Source organism: Panthera tigris, chromosome E1 (genome assembly GCF_018350195.1).
Source record: "Panthera tigris isolate Pti1 chromosome E1, P.tigris_Pti1_mat1.1, whole genome shotgun sequence".
In the NCBI taxonomy this organism is placed as follows: Eukaryota; Metazoa; Chordata; class Mammalia; order Carnivora; family Felidae; genus Panthera; species Panthera tigris.
The window spans coordinates 54,769,546-54,786,585 of record NC_056673.1 but is presented as its reverse complement, the minus strand read 5'-3'; the positions used below and the strand labels follow the sequence as shown (position 1 = coordinate 54,786,585).

The 17,040-nt window shown below is 53.9% G+C and overlaps 1 protein-coding gene and 1 long non-coding RNA gene across 7 annotated transcripts; one reads left to right on the top strand and one right to left on the bottom strand.

The window, feature by feature from the left end:
* Window positions 1-308: 308 nt before the first annotated feature.
* Window positions 309-10,450, bottom strand: RAB37 (RAB37, member RAS oncogene family). Of its 5 annotated transcripts, none has more exons than XM_042965502.1 (10): window positions 8,991-10,445; window positions 8,741-8,838; window positions 5,807-5,917; window positions 4,724-4,765; window positions 4,155-4,221; window positions 4,023-4,075; window positions 2,989-3,054; window positions 2,310-2,366; window positions 2,156-2,232; window positions 309-1,962 (listed from the first exon to the last, which is right to left on the bottom strand). In XM_042965502.1, exons 2-10 carry the CDS (start codon window positions 8,822-8,824, stop codon window positions 1,857-1,859), a joined length of 663 nt encoding a protein of 220 aa, XP_042821436.1. In that variant the 5' UTR covers window positions 8,825-8,838; window positions 8,991-10,445; the 3' UTR covers window positions 309-1,856. The 5 variants fall into 5 exon arrangements, with proteins under 5 accessions (XP_042821436.1, XP_007091291.1, XP_042821439.1 ...); XM_007091229.3 differs by having other exon boundaries at window positions 8,987-9,266; XM_042965505.1 differs by lacking the exon at window positions 5,807-5,917 and having other exon boundaries at window positions 8,987-10,450.
* On the top strand, window positions 7,345-16,570 carry LOC107180485. 2 transcript variants are annotated; one of them, XR_006210966.1, is made up of 4 exons: window positions 7,345-7,704; window positions 10,552-12,107; window positions 14,607-15,014; window positions 16,409-16,570. It is a non-coding gene; the product is annotated as an uncharacterized LOC107180485 (long non-coding RNA). The 2 variants fall into 2 exon arrangements; XR_006210965.1 differs by lacking the exon at window positions 7,345-7,704 and adding an exon at window positions 8,762-8,849.
* Window positions 16,571-17,040: the final 470 nt, after the last annotated feature.

The following is a 17,040-nucleotide window of genomic DNA, read 5'->3' as shown; positions in this document are numbered from 1 at the left end:
ACCAATCTCTGAGTACAGCGAGCAGAGGATAAACAGCCCTGGCTTTTTCCAATAGAAAACAAAAAACAAAAACAAAACAAACAAACAAACAAAAAAACCCCAAATGGGACCATGAGATAAACCTTTCACCCCCTGGCCCGGGAGAGGCTGGGGTGCTGGTTGGTTAAGGGTGAGGTGAGCAGTTGGGGGCATTGAAGGATGAGGATCAAATGATTTGGGCAGTGACAGTTCCCCCAACATGCATCATTTCAACATGATCTCCCCTGTCCCCTCTCCCTGCGCACCTCAAAGAAGCAGCGGACAGGGTGTACTTTCCAAATTCTGCAATTTAATTCTGAAAACACAAATGCGGACCATGTGATTCGGTCTCCTGTGACCTGCCTTGGGCCCCAGAAGAGCCCAGCAAGGTCAGGCTCCTCCCTGCTTCGCCTGGGAGAAGCCTAGGAGAGTTTCCTTATCAGGCCCAAGTTGGAGCTGCTGACTCTGCTCAGAGAGCAAGATTTCTGCCTTGAAAGCAAATGCAATAGCCTCAGAAATGTGAAGTGTGTACTTCTTCCTTTATCCTCTCCCTTGCCCTTGGCCTGGAGAGCTAGAGTAAAGGTGCCTCCAGGTCATGACCCGCATATCTCCTGTCCACCTCCATTTGCTGCAGTCAGGGACCTGGGAGACCGGTGACCTTGGCCCTACATAAACTCTGCTGACTCTCCTCACCCCAGTCTTACTCAAATGACCTTGTTTTGCACACTGTGTTGGTTTACCCAGTAATGGGTGACTTCTCACTCCCTAACTTGGCTCAGTGGGAGGAGAGATGGAGAGTTTTGGCCTTGGTGTCTGTCTGGAAGCGAAAAGGCATGAGTGGTCAAGGAGGAGACAGCGCTTGGGTTTGGGGGGATATGTGTGGTGGGGTGAGGTTTGCTCAGTTCTGCCTCCCATCTGCTCCAGAAGTCAGAGGTTTCTCCTTAACTGACTCTTAATCCAGTAGAAGCACTGTGGCTGCTAGAAGTGGGCTGTGGGGGTGCACACCTGCCAAAGGTTTGAGATAGGAGAAAAACCTTTCCCTGGCTGTGACCTCAGGTGTCTAGGGGCACAAGCAAAAAGGTAGAAAAGACCAGGGGTTCCGGGAGGTGGGGTTCCCCTGGGACCCAAGGTCCAGAGAACAGGAACCAGATGTTTTCGGCTTGTGAGCTGGAGGAAAAGGGGCACATGTCCCAGAGGGGGACTAGGAAAGCCAGAGGCAGCCAAACAGATAGACTTAGTCTGGGTCACTCCTCCCCCCTGCACCCACAGAGCTCTGTCACTGCCCGATCTCCACATCTCTTATCTTCCCTAGCCTTGGTCTAGCTCCCGGCACCAGGGACCATCTTACTGGGGAAGACTGTTCCCTGGGAGCCGGAGGAAATGAAAGTGGGGGTCTGCTTAGCCTCTCCAGTTGAGATGAAGGTGGCCACGGGGTCACATCTGGCCCTCACGCTGCAGAAGTGCGTCACTGCCCTCTGGTGCTGAACTGAAGCAACACCGCCCTTGTCAAGGTTAGGAGGGAGCCTCAGCCCCCCAAGTCCAAGTAGCAGAAGGCAAAAGGGCCACCAGCTCCCTGCCTTGTTTTTCTGGTGCCCCGCCTCCCCCCTCCCTCCCTTTTTGTATTACATTATGTGTCATTAGGATGAAATAAATATGTTACCCTCCCCCAGGATGCAGGGAAACTACGCAACTAGGGTAGGGGTGGGAGTACAGCTCCCGCTTGGGAAGGGGCTGTCCACTGGGTCCCCCAACTCCCAGCCTCGCAGAATAAACCAGATCTGGGGGGAGAAGGCTGCATCCGCGGGGGCCTCTGGAGCCCCCTGGCAGGCCCTTGGTATTCACAAGACGGAGCAGCAGCTGGGCCGTTTCTTCTGGGACTCCACAAAGTCTCGGATCTGGAAGCTGGGCCCATCGGGCTGCCACAGGGCTCTGTATTTCAGCTCCCTTGAAGAGGAAGAAGCAGTGGGCTGGGCAGGGAGTGAACAGCTGCACCCTCCCCACTCCCACAGCTCGGGGCTACTGGACACAGCATGCACAATGTGGTTGGGCCAGGGGCTGGGCCAGGGGCCAGGCCCTACTGGATTCCCAGATGGTGCCACCCTGCCCTGCACGGTTCTCTTCCTTGCTCAGCTCTTACTTGGCAATGGCCAGAAAGGCTAACTCCACATTCATGCCCGTCTTGGCGCTGGTCTCCATGAAGGGAACGCCGTACTCCTGCCAGGAAGAGAATGTCCTCAGGGCCAGCCTCTGGCCGTCCCCACCTCTCACCCTGCCCACGGCGAGTCACTTACCCTGGCCAGTGTCTCTCCGTCCTCCGAACGGATCACCCTTTCACTGCTCACATCTGCCTGTCAAGCCCAGGTGGGTCACTCTGGGGAAGAAAACCTCCACCCCCAGCTGCCCCTTCTCAGGCCCTGGCTGGCCCTTCTTTTGCCTGAGGAGCAGCCACTGCCTGCCCTCTGCTGGTAGCCTGTGGGACTGCGGGTGGTAGGCTTAGCCCGAACCCCCCCCCCCCCCCCCCCCCCCCCCCCACCTACCAGGGTTTCTGCCTTGTTCAGGCAGAGTTACCCAGCTCCCAGCCAGGGGATCTCACTGCCACTTGGTGAAATGGGAAACTGTCCTCCGCAGGGGTGTGGTGACCAGCCTCAGAGAGATGACAGTAGTTGGGGCTAACCTTTGCTACTTTTAGCGCCTCGTCTGTGACCCTACTACTGTGATCTAATCGAGGCTGAACAGCTGGGTATCCCTGGATCTCTCAGACCGCAGCTTGGGCTTTCCCTGGAGGGGAGAAGCTTTAAGAGGGCAGATGAGATGCGCTGAAGCTGCCACATAAGTCTGACCCTTGCCGTGGAGTCTGGAAAGAAACCTGTGCTGGAAGGATGTCCAGCTAACCCTCTGGGGCAACTGTGGGGCTGGGTGGAGCGAGTGGTGTGGCAGTGGGGCAGGAGGTGCGGGGATGGGCTCGCTCACCTTGTTGCCAAGCAGCATGATCACCACATCCCTCTGGGCATACTCGTGAATCTCAGTGAGCCAGGCCTGTGGGAGACAACGAGCTGAGCCAGGCCAGGCCTGAGACCCAGCCCTTCCCCCCTCCCTCTCCCCTGCCCTTCTTCCGTCCTGTAGGTTTTCCTGGGCTACTCACTGCCCTCCCTGAATTCTCTCATTTGCATCTTTGTTCTGGCCTCTCCAGTCTTGATCAGTTTTTCCTAGCCAACCCCAAATGCCGCAACTCCCTGTTCTAGAGAAGCCGGAGATGGCAGAGCTTTCTCTCCTAAATCAGCTCGGAGTCATCAGCGATTTCCTGGCTGCCCTGCTGAGGATTCTAAGGCCACATCAGGGCTCAGTGATCAAAAATACTGTGATTGATTAGTGATGTCTACCAGGAGCATGAAGTCAGAGGTGGCAATGAGTGCCACAGATCTCCATCCTCTTTATAAGCTGTTTTATATCTGTATGTTTTGGTTTCTCCTCCCCCCCCCCAAACCCCACCCCCATTTGCTTGGCAACCCCTGAGATCAGGCAGCTGTGAAAACTTTATGGTGCTGTGCACACAGTGGGTGTTTGTACTTGTTGAATTTTTATCCCTACTCTCTTTTAATGGTTTGGCGGGGACAGAACTGCTCACTGCCTGAATCACTGTCTTGCAAGCTGGGCTGGATGTATGGGTAGACTTTCCTGCCTGGGTTCTCCCCTTGGCCTCTGTGGGTAATTGTCCAGGGTGGAGCTGGGTACTTTCTGAACACTCTGTCATGAAATGCGCTCATGAATCACGGGCAGGGCCAAGCAGGTGGCACAGGCACCCAACAGCGCACCCAACAGCCTGCCTGGCCTTTATGCCCACATGCTGCCCAGGAGCAGTTTATTACTTCTGAGTCACAGCTCAGGTGTTTTTCAAAAGGCAGCGGTGTTCTGGGTTCCACCCCTTCCCCATAAAGCAGGAAGCAGTCCTAGCCTGCAGAGGCCCCGCCCCGGCTGCTTCTGGGTGGCCTGTGGAGGGGACCTACCCGGATGTTGTCGAAGGAAGATTTGTTGGTGATGTCGTACAGCAGGAGCAAGGCTGCGGGAGGAAAGAGAGCTCACACAGGGGACGTGGGGCGGAAGGCTGGGCATTACAAGTGGGCTTGGGAAGGACTCACCCTGGGCATCTCGGTAGTAAGCATGGGTGACGCTGCGGAACCGCTCTTGCCCGGCGGTATCCCAGATCTAGGAAGGGACAGACAAATGGTCAGAAGGAGGCAGCCTGCGGGGATTCTGCTGGGTCGAGCGAACCCACTCTGGAGTGTAAGAGATGTGTGGGGAGGTGGGCTGTTTCCTGCTGTAGGTGCTCAGGGCCTTCTGAACATCTGACGGTGCCCCGGAGGGGGGCATTAAGTTCTCAAGCTGGGTCAGGCTATAGCCCCTTCCCTAGCCCAGGGGTTGGGGGTGTCCTGTCTCCTACAGCATATGAGGCCTGGGAAACTGGCGGTGGGGGCGGGGGGAGCTGGAGCAAGCCGAGGCTAGTCTGAAGGCACGTGGAGCTGCCTTTGATCGAGGGTGCTGGGAACTGCTTTTTCAACAAATATCAAACAAACAAAAGCCGTTTCCTCTGGGCCCCACAGGAAATTGCCCCAGGCGGAGGGCAGGGCTGGGGGCCTTCTGTGGTTTGGGTGAGGAGCAGGGGCGGGGCTCCACCATCACCCTCCTTCCCCGGCAGCCTCCTTCTCACCTGCAGCTTCACCCTGACACCATCCACAGTCACCACTTTGTTCTGAAAGAGAAAAGGGCAGAGGGAGGGTGGATTTGGAAAGCAGGGGAGGCTGGGGTCCTAGGCATCCAACAGAGCAGCAGACATCCTGCTGGTGGCTCCCCAGGGCTAAAGGGGGTGCGGTGAGCCCGGGAGGCATCTCCAGCCAGATCACCCCTTCAGGGCAGCAGAACCCTGTCTCCAAATATCCCCATGACACAGTTCTCCCTTCTGGGGACTTGTCTGCTAACATGCCAGGGCTGGAGCCCAAGAACCTGCCTGACTCTCCCTAGACCTCAGCAGGCAGCACAGGACTGGGGGAGCCCCCGCCTCTTTCCCACTTCCACTCGGCTCTCCTGGAGCTCCGCCCCATCCTGCCAAGGGAGCCCTTAGAGATAAGAAGCGCCCCCCCCCCCCCAGCATCCTGGGCACTACAGAGGCTGGATCAGCAGAATCTGCTTTCCCCTAGCTGCTCACTAGTTCTCCAGAGGGAAGCTTCAGTTCTCCTCCCATTGGGAGGGAGGCACCCAGCCTCTGCACAGCCTCCTTCCCCCCACCCTCCAGCCTGGGTTAGACCTTACTCTCCCGGAACCTTTGTGCTATGTCCCTGCTGCAGATCTGTAAACATGGGTTCCTCAAGTCGAGAGGGAGGGAGCCTGGTGAGCTGCTCTCTCCCCACAGGGCCAGCCTGGCTCTTCAACCTAATGTAGTGCTGTGCTTCTGGGAACTCCAGAAAGACAGGGAGACCTCTGAGGCCTTGCCAGAAGGGCCCAGCTCAAGGGGCAAAGAGCAAGGGGACCGAAGGCCAGGAAACTCAGCTCACACCCTGGGATGTGTCTGCCCTGTTCTGGGGCAGAATTGTAAGACTTATCCTATAGGTGGGCAAGGAGCCCACCATGCCCAGACTCCTTGAACCTGGCCACCTCTGTGGTCCCTGGTGCCCTCTGGACAGTGAGCCACAGAAGCTCTGAGGAGCCAGGGCAGGCAAGGAGAGGACAGCACCCTGGGCCTGAGCTGTGGTCCCCCTGGCTTGCTGCTGGCAGGAGGAGCCTACAGCCACCTCACCCTGAAGTCTATGCCGACGGTGGCTAGGAAGGTCCCGGACAGGAAGGCCCCGTCTTTGAATTGGATCAGGAAACAGGTTTTGCCAACGCCTGAGTCTCCCAGAAGCATCACCTAGGAGATGGGGGCAGAGGCAGTTAATGGGGAGTTGGGTCAAATTTCTGGGCATCCAGGGAGAGAGGCCCTAGAAAGAGGGGCAGAGGGCCAGGGACGGATGCTGTCAGCACTGAGGGGCACCTGCTTCTGGAAAGCCCGCTGCTGCCTTCACCTTGCCTCTCCTTGGCTCAGCTCATTTCTCAGGCCCTCCCTCTGACTCTCTTGTCCTCACCCAATTTCCTGGAAGCCTGTGTTGAGACCTCAGCACTAACAGGTGAGCAACTGTGCTTGGTGGCCCCAAAGAACCACCACACTTACATGGTCTAGACTCTGGCCCCATTCTCCCCTTGCCACACCAAGCTGGGATTCCCTCTCTGTCAGTGTGGATTCTGCATGTGTGCGCCTGGGTGGATGGGGCTATACTGCCCAGAAGGGAAGTGTTAATACCATGGACAGGGATTCCCACCCACAGGAGGGTATCAGATCTGATGGGGGAGGGCACTGTCATTTGCAAGGGCATATTCTAAAATTACGACTGCTGTTTGTTTTTTTTTTTTTGTCACAACATTTACCTGGAATTTTCTAATGACATTTAATGTTTACAAAAGGGTTGCATGAACTAGGGAGGGTTGAAATTGATACTGAAATGGGGAGAGAATGAATCTGAAGTTCCTTCTGCAGAAACCTCTCCAGTGGGACAAATGGCAGCAAACTGGCATCCCCGGGTCCCTGTAGGGGAGGGAGTGTGGGTGTATGTGTGTCTCTCCCCTTTATTCTTGGCCAGTCACTGCTCATCTATCTTCTTTTGAGGACAAGTGGGGGCAGGGGAAGGGAGCCCTCTGTCCAGTCATTCCTCAATCTTGGAGACCAGAGGTCTGGACTAATGCTGGAACTTTCCCAATTGGCTGCTTACATACTTAAAGGATTGAGCATAGACTAGGCTTGAGTTACTTTTGAGGCTCTGACCTTGACAACGGAGCCCAGAGGCTTTTCTGCTGTGGGCACGATGCACTGGGATTAGCTAGCTTTGGTGGAAAGGTAAAGGGTCTGAGCAAAAGGGATACAGAGGCTGGGGTCCTGGCTTCTAAATGGCCTACTGAGGGACGTTAGGAAGATTTCTTAACCCTTATGTGGCATGGTTTCCACGGTGACTAGAAGGGAGAAAGGGTGATTTCATTGAGGCCTCTTTAGAGTTGGTTAACGCCTAGGACCAATAAACTGCCTAAGACTCGGGAAAGAGCGGCCCAGGGCTGGGTAGGGCCTGCCTGTGGCCCCCATTCCCTCTAATTGGGTCCAAGGAGCTCCAGCCAGGCTCTTCCCGGGCAGGCCTGCACTCAGTCTCCTGGGGCAAGCCTGGGGGAAGCAGGCTGCTGGAGGCCACGGGTCAACTCTCCACAGATGCTGCTTGGCCCAGGGAGGTGGGGGGGGGAGGGGGGGGCGGAGGGGGGTTGGTGGAGAGCTGGGGGCTGGGGAGCCCTTGGAGCCTGCGCTGCTCCCTGGCTCCTGCATCCTAGCCCTTGAGCGGGGAGGAGGGAGGGTGACTCCAGTATACTTTACAGATCACGACCGCCTTAAACAAAAGATGCCCACCACCACCCACCCAGCCAGGCAATTCTACCAAACACAAACAGCTGCCCAGCCTTGCCACCTCCTTGGCAAATGGCCCAGCTGGACTGTCAGGCCAGGAGGTCAGGTGGTCCCCACCAGCCTAGGGGCTGGCCCTTAGCAGCTCCCCCTTCCCTGAAGGCACAGGGGCCCATTTCCTGCCACCAGCCCACACAGGACGCCTATCTTAACGGCTCTGGGTGAGTAAGTGACTTACAGACTGGCTTCCCCTGAAACAAGGGGGGGGTGGAGGCCTCAGTTCCTGGTGAGAGTGAGCCTGGGGTGGGGGTGGGGGAGGAAACCGAGGCACAGAAAGAGGCAGGTCTCTTTCAAGGCCACGCAGCATGAGGCAGGACAGCCCTCACTCATCCCCAAACTTGCAGAGGAAGATTGGAAGCCCTGCGCTCCCTCAGCACCTCTTTCAGAGTTCTGGGTACCCGCCTCCGCCATGTGCCCCAGGGTGGGGGTGGGTGGGGTGGGGAGGTGTCTGTCCTCCACCCTCACCTGCTTCTGTAACAGGGCAGCCCTCTAGAGGAAACCGGCCTCAGAGAGCTGACTTCAGCTCCCCCATGGGGGACTTGTGATGAAGCAACAAAATCTTTCTCAGGTTCTAAAAATTCCCAGGTGGGCCTGCATTTTGGTTAGCAACATCCTCCTGGAGGAAGGCGGGAGGAAATGGCTGCAGCAGTGGAAAGGGAAGGGGTACGGCTTGGGGGCAGCTGGGGACCTAAAGAACTTCAGGCCTAAGGCCTTGAAACTGGATGTTAAGTCTCAGGGGAGAGCTTAGCTGGGAAAAGGGCGTTAACGACAACTGCTCCGCCGCCAGGGGGCGTCCTCTCTGCGTCTCCAGGCATCCCTATTTCCCAGCATTCGGGATGCCTGTGCCCAGGAGGGTTGAGCGCTTAACCTTTACGCAGAGGCATGGGGTTCCCGGGAGATCATATCGCCGGGGGTGTGCAGAAGGAAATTGGGTTGGGGTCCGCTGTGTGGGGCAGTCAGTCAATCGCTCCTTCCGATCTTCCTCTTCCCACCCTCGCTGAGCCAGCCCAGACGTCGGCAGTCTCCACCCTTCCTCCCTGCTCCGGGAGACCCGGCTCCCTGGGGGAAGGGCTGAAGGCAACGCAGACGCAGCCAGCCAAGAGGCTTGGGCCAGGGTCTCAGGGCAAAGGGCGTGGGAAGGGCTGGCCCTCAGAGCCGGTTGGGAAGTCCCCAGTACTGGGCACAGTGCCCACCCACCTTGCCCGTGACATCGTAGCTCGGACTGCAGGGCGGGGAGTGCTCGGGCGCCTCTCCATCCCGGGTGGCAGCGGCGCCAGACATGCCCGTCACGTCCCCTGGACGAGAGGTGAGCTAGGACTGGTGGCGGGCGGGGGACAGCGCTGGGACCTCCCCGCCTTAGGCTCCACCCAATCCTTCCCCCCTCCACCGCCCCAGCCCGGACCCCCACAGGCTCCTCCCTATGTCTCGCCACCCCGAAGATACCTGCCTGGTGCAGGCTGTCTCGCGAGGGCGCGCACAACCACAGGTCAGCGCCAGAGGGTCAGGCGTGCCCCGAGCAAATTGGGCCGGCTTCGTGCTCCGAAGACGTGGAACGAATCCAGCCCGAGGACCGGTCCCCAAAGGTCGCAGGCTGCCCGGGCTAGGTTCCCACAGGGAGCCGTCTCCGGAAACCTAGCCTGTAGCGCTGGGTCTGGCAGCGCTGCAACCCGGGGTTCCGCGCCCCTGTTCCCACTGCCGCTGCACAGCGCGGCCTGCAGGGGGCGCCCGAGCCCCGGCCAGGTGGCGGCCGACGGACGTCCCCCGGTCGCGGTTGGGGTGGGGGTGAGGTTGTGGGCTGGGAAGGCCCCGGGGCAGCGAGGCACGATTTTTGAGAGGAGGCGTGCATTCTGAGCACAGCGCTCAGGCAGTTTTGCTTTTGCTAATGCACCCCAGCCCGAGCTCCTCTGGATGTAATTTTATTTACCCACCAGAATTCACCTTGCAGCACATTTACAACTGTGGCTTTTCGCGGCCCCTGGTGGGTGCTAGGGTTTTGACCCTTTAGCACAGATCACCTCTCATTTCTCCCTGACCTGTTGGGCTGTGCCCGGAATGTTCCAGCATGGGAAAGCCTCTCCCGACTCCAAACCTCCCAATCTCGGCGCCCCTGAAGGCAGGGCTGGCCCTATTCACCTGTGCTCCTCAGCCCCTGTCCCTGAGCAGGCCTTAAATATTTAGTAGTAAATGAATTCATGGAGTCGTGGATCATTTTGAACAGTCTCAAGGACAACCCAGGAATCCTGCAGTTCCTGGTGGCAGACAGTGGGAGTGTGGCCTGGGCGGCCCCGCCCTGCGCTTCAGGGGCTAACCATTTCATTACTCCTGTGCCAACATTCTGCACAAGCACCCACAGCTTACCATGGAACTGGGTGGCTGCATTACAGCGGGACTGACCGAAGGCTGTGTCGGGGGAGAAGGGCATCAGTACCTCTTGACTTAGGTGCTGGGGGTAAAGCACAAGGGGCAGATGTGGCTTATGGGTGACTAGAGGCCTGGTGGGGACTGTGTGTACACATTCCTCTAGCCCTGTGAGTCTTGGCATTGGCCAGAGCTATTTTCTGGAGCTGGGCTTGCCATAACCTCTTGTGTACATAGGGTGGGGCTCAGAGAGCCACCTACAGGATCAGAACTCTGCAGATGTGCATTTATTGCCTGCTATTCAGAGGGAAGAGTCTCTTGCTGCAAATACAACCCCAGTCCATTCAGTGTCTCAGGCTCTAAGCTCCTGAGGGCTCACACGGGAACCCCGCAGGGGCAAACGTTTTCAGAGCCAGAGGGTGATGGCCGAGGAGAAATGGCAGAAAGGAAGTGACATGGCCCTCGCTCACCTTCCACTGTAAACCACACTGTTACGGGTGTCCTTCAAAGCCTCTATTGAGGTCCCAGCCCCTACTCCCTCAGAATGTGACCTTATTTGGAAAGGGGGTTGTGGCAGGTATGATTAGTTAAGGTGAAGTCATACAGGAATAGGGTAAGCCCTTAATCCAACATGACTGATGTCCTTATAGGAAGAGGAGCGGACACGCAGGGAGAAGCCGGCCATGTGAACACAGACGCAGAGATCCGAGTGGTGTATTTACGAGCCAACAAATGGCGAGCATCGCCAGGAGCCACCCGAAGCTGGAGGAGGCAAAGGAGACCCCCGCCTCCCGCCCCCCAGAGCCTTCAAAGGGCTTCTAACTTCCAGCTGTGGTTTGTGTTGTTGGCTCAGCCAAGATCCTCCTTTGTCCTGTGGTAGGTTTGGGAGAGCCAGATCTGTCCTGTCTCCGCCTGCTTTGGGCTCTCAGTGTGATTACACACTTTCTTCCTTCCGATGGGCCAGTCGTCTAGCCTAGTGGCTAGTGGCAAAATTCTTACCAGGCTAGTGGCAAAATTTGGAGGTCCCACCCCTCCGCATCTGTGGGGTGTGAGTCACAGTCTTTAGGTCCGCATCCACACCAACATTCATCCCACTGTGCACCCTCTGAGTCTGACAGGCAGAAGGATGGGCACGGAGTGGGGGAGAAGGCTGGTGGCTGTGAGGGCTCCCCCGACCTTGTGTGCGGAAGGGCAGACTGGGCATGGGCCTGAGGTGGGGGATGCCTGGTGTGGCAGCCTGGTCCAAGGCTTCAGGAATTGTCTGGGAAGCCTTGCTCTCCTGGGACTCAGCCCTGCCCTTCCCAGCACTCTGGAGCCTGCTCATGGGAGAACCCTGCACTCTCTGGCCAGGCTGTCATTTCTGTTTTACTCTGAATCCCGGCCACCATGAGTCCTCGCCTTCCTTGCTGTGACCCAACCAGAAAGCCTAGTTTCTGGGATTCCCCTTCTCTCTTCCCGCCAGTGTGACCATCCCAGTCCCGAGTGTGGTCCTACAGGCCCTGTGCCCTGCTCTGTCCTGATCCCGAGGAGATCCAGGAAGAGACAGAGTGCTAAAAACAGAACTTTGACCCTTGGCCTGCCAGCTCCCTAGGACCCATGTGACAGTGTTAAATTTGGACTGTGCTTAAAATTTTAAGCCGTCCCTTTGCCTCTCCATATTCTTCTTGCCCTAGAAAGTAGACCTGAGCAATCTATATCAAGATATCCTTTCTAGGGGTGCCTGGGTGGCTGAGTCGGTTAAGCATCTGACTCTTGATTTTAGCTCAGGTCATGATCTCACAGTTCGTGAGTCTGAGCCCCGCGTTGGCCTCCATGCTGACTGCGCGGAGGCTGCGTGGGATTCTCTCTCCCCACCCCTCTCAAAATAAATAAATAAACTTAAAAAAGGAGGCATTCTTTCTAGTTTCCAGTTGTGTTCAGCCAAAGGGGAGCCCCAGGAGATGTGGGAACAGGAGGAGAGCAGGGTAGGGGGGGAGTTGACTTGTATCCTGGGCTAGCTCCGGGAGGGTTACCATGAGTTGCTGTGTTCCTCCACTGAGGGTCACAGGTCCTGCCAGCCAGCTCTCTCCATGAAGCCTTGTGTCCCTGAGCTCTGGCTTCGGTTCCCTCCCCTCATTTTTTTAGGCTAGGGTTGGAGTGGAGGCCCTGTGTATGCACGGCCACTGCACCATGCCTCCTGGTTCCCCGACACCCTGCTTCCACCTTGGTAAGTAGTCTTCTTGTTAAACCTCCCTGAATGATCCAATGTGAGTGTCCACCTGCTTCCTTCTGGGACCCTCACAGATACACACCGGGGCCCCAGAGTCTGGGAGGGCTTACTGTGAATCCGATGCCCACGGTGGCCGAGAAGGAGCCAGGGATGAACTTGCCCTGGTCGAACTGAACCAGCAGAGATGTCTTCCCCACACCGCTGTCACCCACCAGGATGGTCTGAAAGGGAGCAAGAGAGGGGTGAGCGTCTGCAGTGTGCATGGGGCTTCTGAGATGCCATTGTGGCTGTGGGAGCAGGCTCCTTCTAATGCACACACACACACACACACACACACACACACAGAACTCTTGATTTCCTATCAAAGTCACTGAAGAGGCATGAAAGCATAGGAGAAACCTTGTCACCCCATGTTGATGAACATCTGAAGGGACCATGAGAACTTGCCTCTCAGACTTCCGACCAAGAGGGCATACTGACTGACACCCACTGTGCTCTCCGTGGTCCCCCACAGTGTGCTTGCACTGAGGCCATGCTTCTTACTGGCAGTTCCCAGCCAAAGGCACAGTATGGTAGGGGCACTGAGGCAGGTCTGTCACTGGGAGACACAAGATTCCCCTAACGGCCAAATTTGGCTTGAGGATTTCCTCACCATTTCACGGATCCTTCCAGAGACTTTCACACAACCTTCCTGCCCTTTCTCCTTCGCTTGGGGTCATACCTGCCTCATGATCTGCGGGCTCTCCCCACCTCTCCCAGCTTCCTACCCGATTTCTTTCATAAGTATTTCACCTAATAAAATCCCTGCACTTGTAATTCCCTTTGGCACCAGCTTCTCGGAAGAGAATGTCTGGAGACATGCCTTGGGAAGAGTTTATACTTGGCCATGGAGCATGGCATTGGAGACACAGCATTTCAAGGGAAACAGAGTTTCAGAAAGAAGGGCCTGGCTACTTTTGTACATGAAGGAAGCAGTGGGGAGAATTAGCCTGGGAGGTCAGGTGCTATATTTGGAAGAAAATCATAAGCAACAGACAGGAAATATACATGCACCTGGAGGCCTGGGACTCAACAAGCTCTCAAAGAATGGATGAATGAATGAATGAATGAGTGGGTAAATGCCTTAGTTTCAAAATGGATAGTAGCTACTTTCCAAAGACAACCCTTCAAGATCACTGGAAAGGCTTAAGAGATGCCAACTTTAGCTGGACTTGTAAAACCATAAAGATATAAAAACCCCAAAATGTAAAAGCGTAATGATGGACAGGTTCTCCTGGGGTTGGACCCATGGTCCCAACACTGTTTGGCTTTGACAGTGGCACTGAGCTAGCAGCAGGGCAAACATGGGATTGTTTGTGATGTTGACTTTGAATGTCCCCTGACTGTGGTCCCCCACACCCATTTCCAAACCAAATTCGATTCAGCTTTTATTTCCTCCTGGGTTAAAAGGCTCCATTTGCTTGTTGTGTGCAGTGGCTTTAATAATTTACATCTCAGGGGCACTGGGTGGCTCAGTCAGTTAAACTTCAGCTTAGGGCATGATCTTGAGGCTCATGGCTTTGAGCCCCACCTCCGGCTCTATGCTGACAGTGTGGAGCCTACTTGGGATTCTCTCTCTTTCCCTCTCTTCCTGCCCCTCCCTCACTTGCACTTTCTCTCTCTCTCAAAAACAAGTAAATGAAAACAATATAATAATTTACATCTCAAATCCAATTTCCTCAGGCTTGAAGAGGGGCTTCCTAGAGAGTCTATTCCAGAATGTAAAGGTTCAGTCCGCTCATGTCCACCTTCTTCATTTATTAAAGGATATAATGTATTGACATTCTTTTCCCCTTTATTCTTTTCCTTTTCACGGGGAAGGATTCCCTTTCTTCTCTCCTCATATGAAAACATTTCCATCTTAATGGGAATTTCTCTGGTTTAGTGGGAACACGGTTCATGGTGACAAGGTTCAGCATTTCAGGTCCTGCTGAATCCTGTCTGGGGGCAGGGGCAGGATGCTGCCGCCATGTTTTGGTGCAGAACTTCTGAGAATCCTGTGTTCAAACCTGGCTTCTTGGTTGGGAGGAAGATATATGTGTCAAGGTAGGAAGTAAGAAGATAGGATACACCTGATTTGATCAAATTAAAAAAAAATTTAATGTTTATTTATTTTTGAGAGAGAGAGAGAGAGAGAGCATGAGCTGGGGAGGAGCAGAGAGAGAGGGAGACACAGAATCTGAAGCAGGCTCCAGGCTCTGAGATGTCAGCACAAAGCCCGAGGCGGGACTTGAACCCACAAATCGCGAGATCATGACCTGAGCTGAAGTCAGACGCTTAACTGAATGAGCCACCAAGGTGCCTCTTGATTTTATCATTTTTAAGCTGGCATTTAGAATAATAAAATATTGAGACATGTGGTCTATGGGTGTCCATTTGTATTCTAAACGTTATGGATGAGGCTGCCTAAATCCATTACCTTAGATACACTATGGAGTTACTCTCTTCACTCAACAGCTGCCAGGATTTTCCTGAAGTTTCTCCAGGTTGGCCCCAAATCTCACTGCTTGGAGAAGCTGAATGTCAACTTTGGATCCAGAATTTCCATTGCACCTTCCCTCCTCTGAAGCATTTGTGAAAATGTTAATTAATCGTGGTTCAAACAGAGACCTCTGTGCCAACTCTGCCACCATTCAGACAAGTGTTTCCGTTCTGTCTTAAGTCAGTTGGTTTATGTTTGTATTTGGCTCCATCCATTCCAAAAGGAATTTGAGGAATTCAAAACTCGCCTGCACCAGAGGCCAGGTAATGATACCGCCTGAAGCAATCTTCCACCCCAGAGTGACCTGGCTTGTTCCTATATCTGAGCGTTACATTTGCTTTTAGATTTCCTGGCATCCACGACAAAATGGGAAGCCAGATGGGGTATGTAGTCCTTATTGCCTGAGTCTTCTCAATGAGTGAGTATTTTCTGCCGGCGTGCGATGTGGAGAGGAATCTCTTATGTGGATTCTTACACGAGGGGCCTCTAGTGACAAAGTGGAAGAGTTGGGATTTTGCAGAGAAGGTGAAGCTTTTCCTATAGCTTTTCTACTGACTCTTTTTTTTATATAAAATTTTTTAAAATGTTTATTCATTTTTGAGAGACAGAGAGAGACAGAGCATGAGCAGGGAAGGGGCAGAGAGAGAGAGGGAGACGCAGAATCCGAAGCAGGCTCCAGGCTCTGAGCTGTCAGCACAGAGCCCGACACGGGGCTCGAACTCACGAACTGTGAGATCATGACCTGAGCCGAAGTTGGGCGCTCAACCGACTGAGCCACCCAAGTGCCCCTCTATTGACTCCTGCTAAAAGCCAGGGCCTGACATTAAATCGCACCTCAGCAGACACTTCTCAGTGGGAGCTGGGCAAATGTTGCCTAAGCGCTCTGCTTTCCTGTGACTTCCTGACTCAAGGGGAACACTTAGAAAACCTAGGCGAATGGGGTGGTTACCATGGCTCCTAATTGACTCTGAGCCACCTTCTTAATCAGACAGGGAATTCAGATGCCATAAAGAAAAAGATAGATCTGACTGTACAGACGTAAAAATGTCCTGGTTGACAGAAGATACCAAAATGAAATGAGAAATGATGGAGAGGAAATATTTGCAAGATGTATGACAGACAAAGGGTTAATACACGTAGTAGTGTGAAGAGCTCTCAAAAGAAAATGTCAGTAGGAAAGTGAACAAAGAATATGAGTACATAGATTTTGTGTGTGTGTGTGTATGTGTGTGTGTGTAAATGTGTGTAAATGTGTCAACCTGGCCAGGCTATAGCATGTAGTTATTCAATTAAATACGAATCTCTATGTTGCTGTGAAGGTATGTCATAGATGTACAGATTATATATTACAGATATACAATCGGTTGACTTGTAAATCTTCAATAATCTGGATGGGCCTTATCCAGTTAATTGAAAGAACTTAGAGCAAAACTGAGGAAGAAGGAATTCTGTTCAAAATTGTAGCATCAGCTTCTCCCTGAGAATTTTCAGCCTGCCAGTCTACCCTACAGATTTTGGACAGGCCAGCCCCCCAGAGTCACGAAAGCCAATTCCTTGAACCAAACATCTCTCAGTATACTTCATCCTGGTATGTTTCTCTGAATCAATATAACATATAATGCTTTGGTAAAAGTATGATAAGGGTCAACATTGGCTGAGAGTTGGGGAAACAGACACTCGTACTTACACCATTGGTGGGAACCTACGTTGGGGCATTTGGAAGAGCAGCTGACAATATCTACTGAAGCTACAAATGCAAATTCCTCTGTCTCAACAGTTCTATGGCTTTAGTGCACAAGTTCACCAAGATATGTGTACAAGGATGTTCATCACAGCATTTGTAAGCGCAAATAATCCAGCAATTGGGACTGCTTAAATAAACTGTAGGGGCGCCTGGGTGGCTCAGTCAGTTGAGCGTCCGACTTCGGCTCAGGTCACGATCTCGAGGTCTGTGAGTTCGAGCCCCGCGTCGGGCTCTGTGCTGACGGCTCGGAGCCTGGAGCCTGCTTCCGATTCTGTGTCTCCCTCTCTCTCTGCTCCTCCCCTGCTCACACTCTGTCTCTCTCTCAAAAATAAATAAAGATTAAAAAAAACTGAACTGTAGAATATCCATATAGTGCAATACTGCGAAGCTGATAAAAGAATGAGGTAGGGGTGCCTGGCTGGCTGGCTCTGTTGGTAAAGCATGGGACTCTTGATCTCAGGGTCGTTGAGTTCAAGCCCCACGTTGAGTGTAGAGATTACTTAAAAAAAAAAAAGAAAAAAAGAATGAGGTAGATCTATATGTGCTGTTTGGGAAAAATGATATTACGGAGTAAAAAAAGGGGCAGAAAGATATGCTTGTGTGCTGACTTATGTTGACTTCACCTAGATACACAATGGAATTATATGGGTGTGTATGCTTCTCTA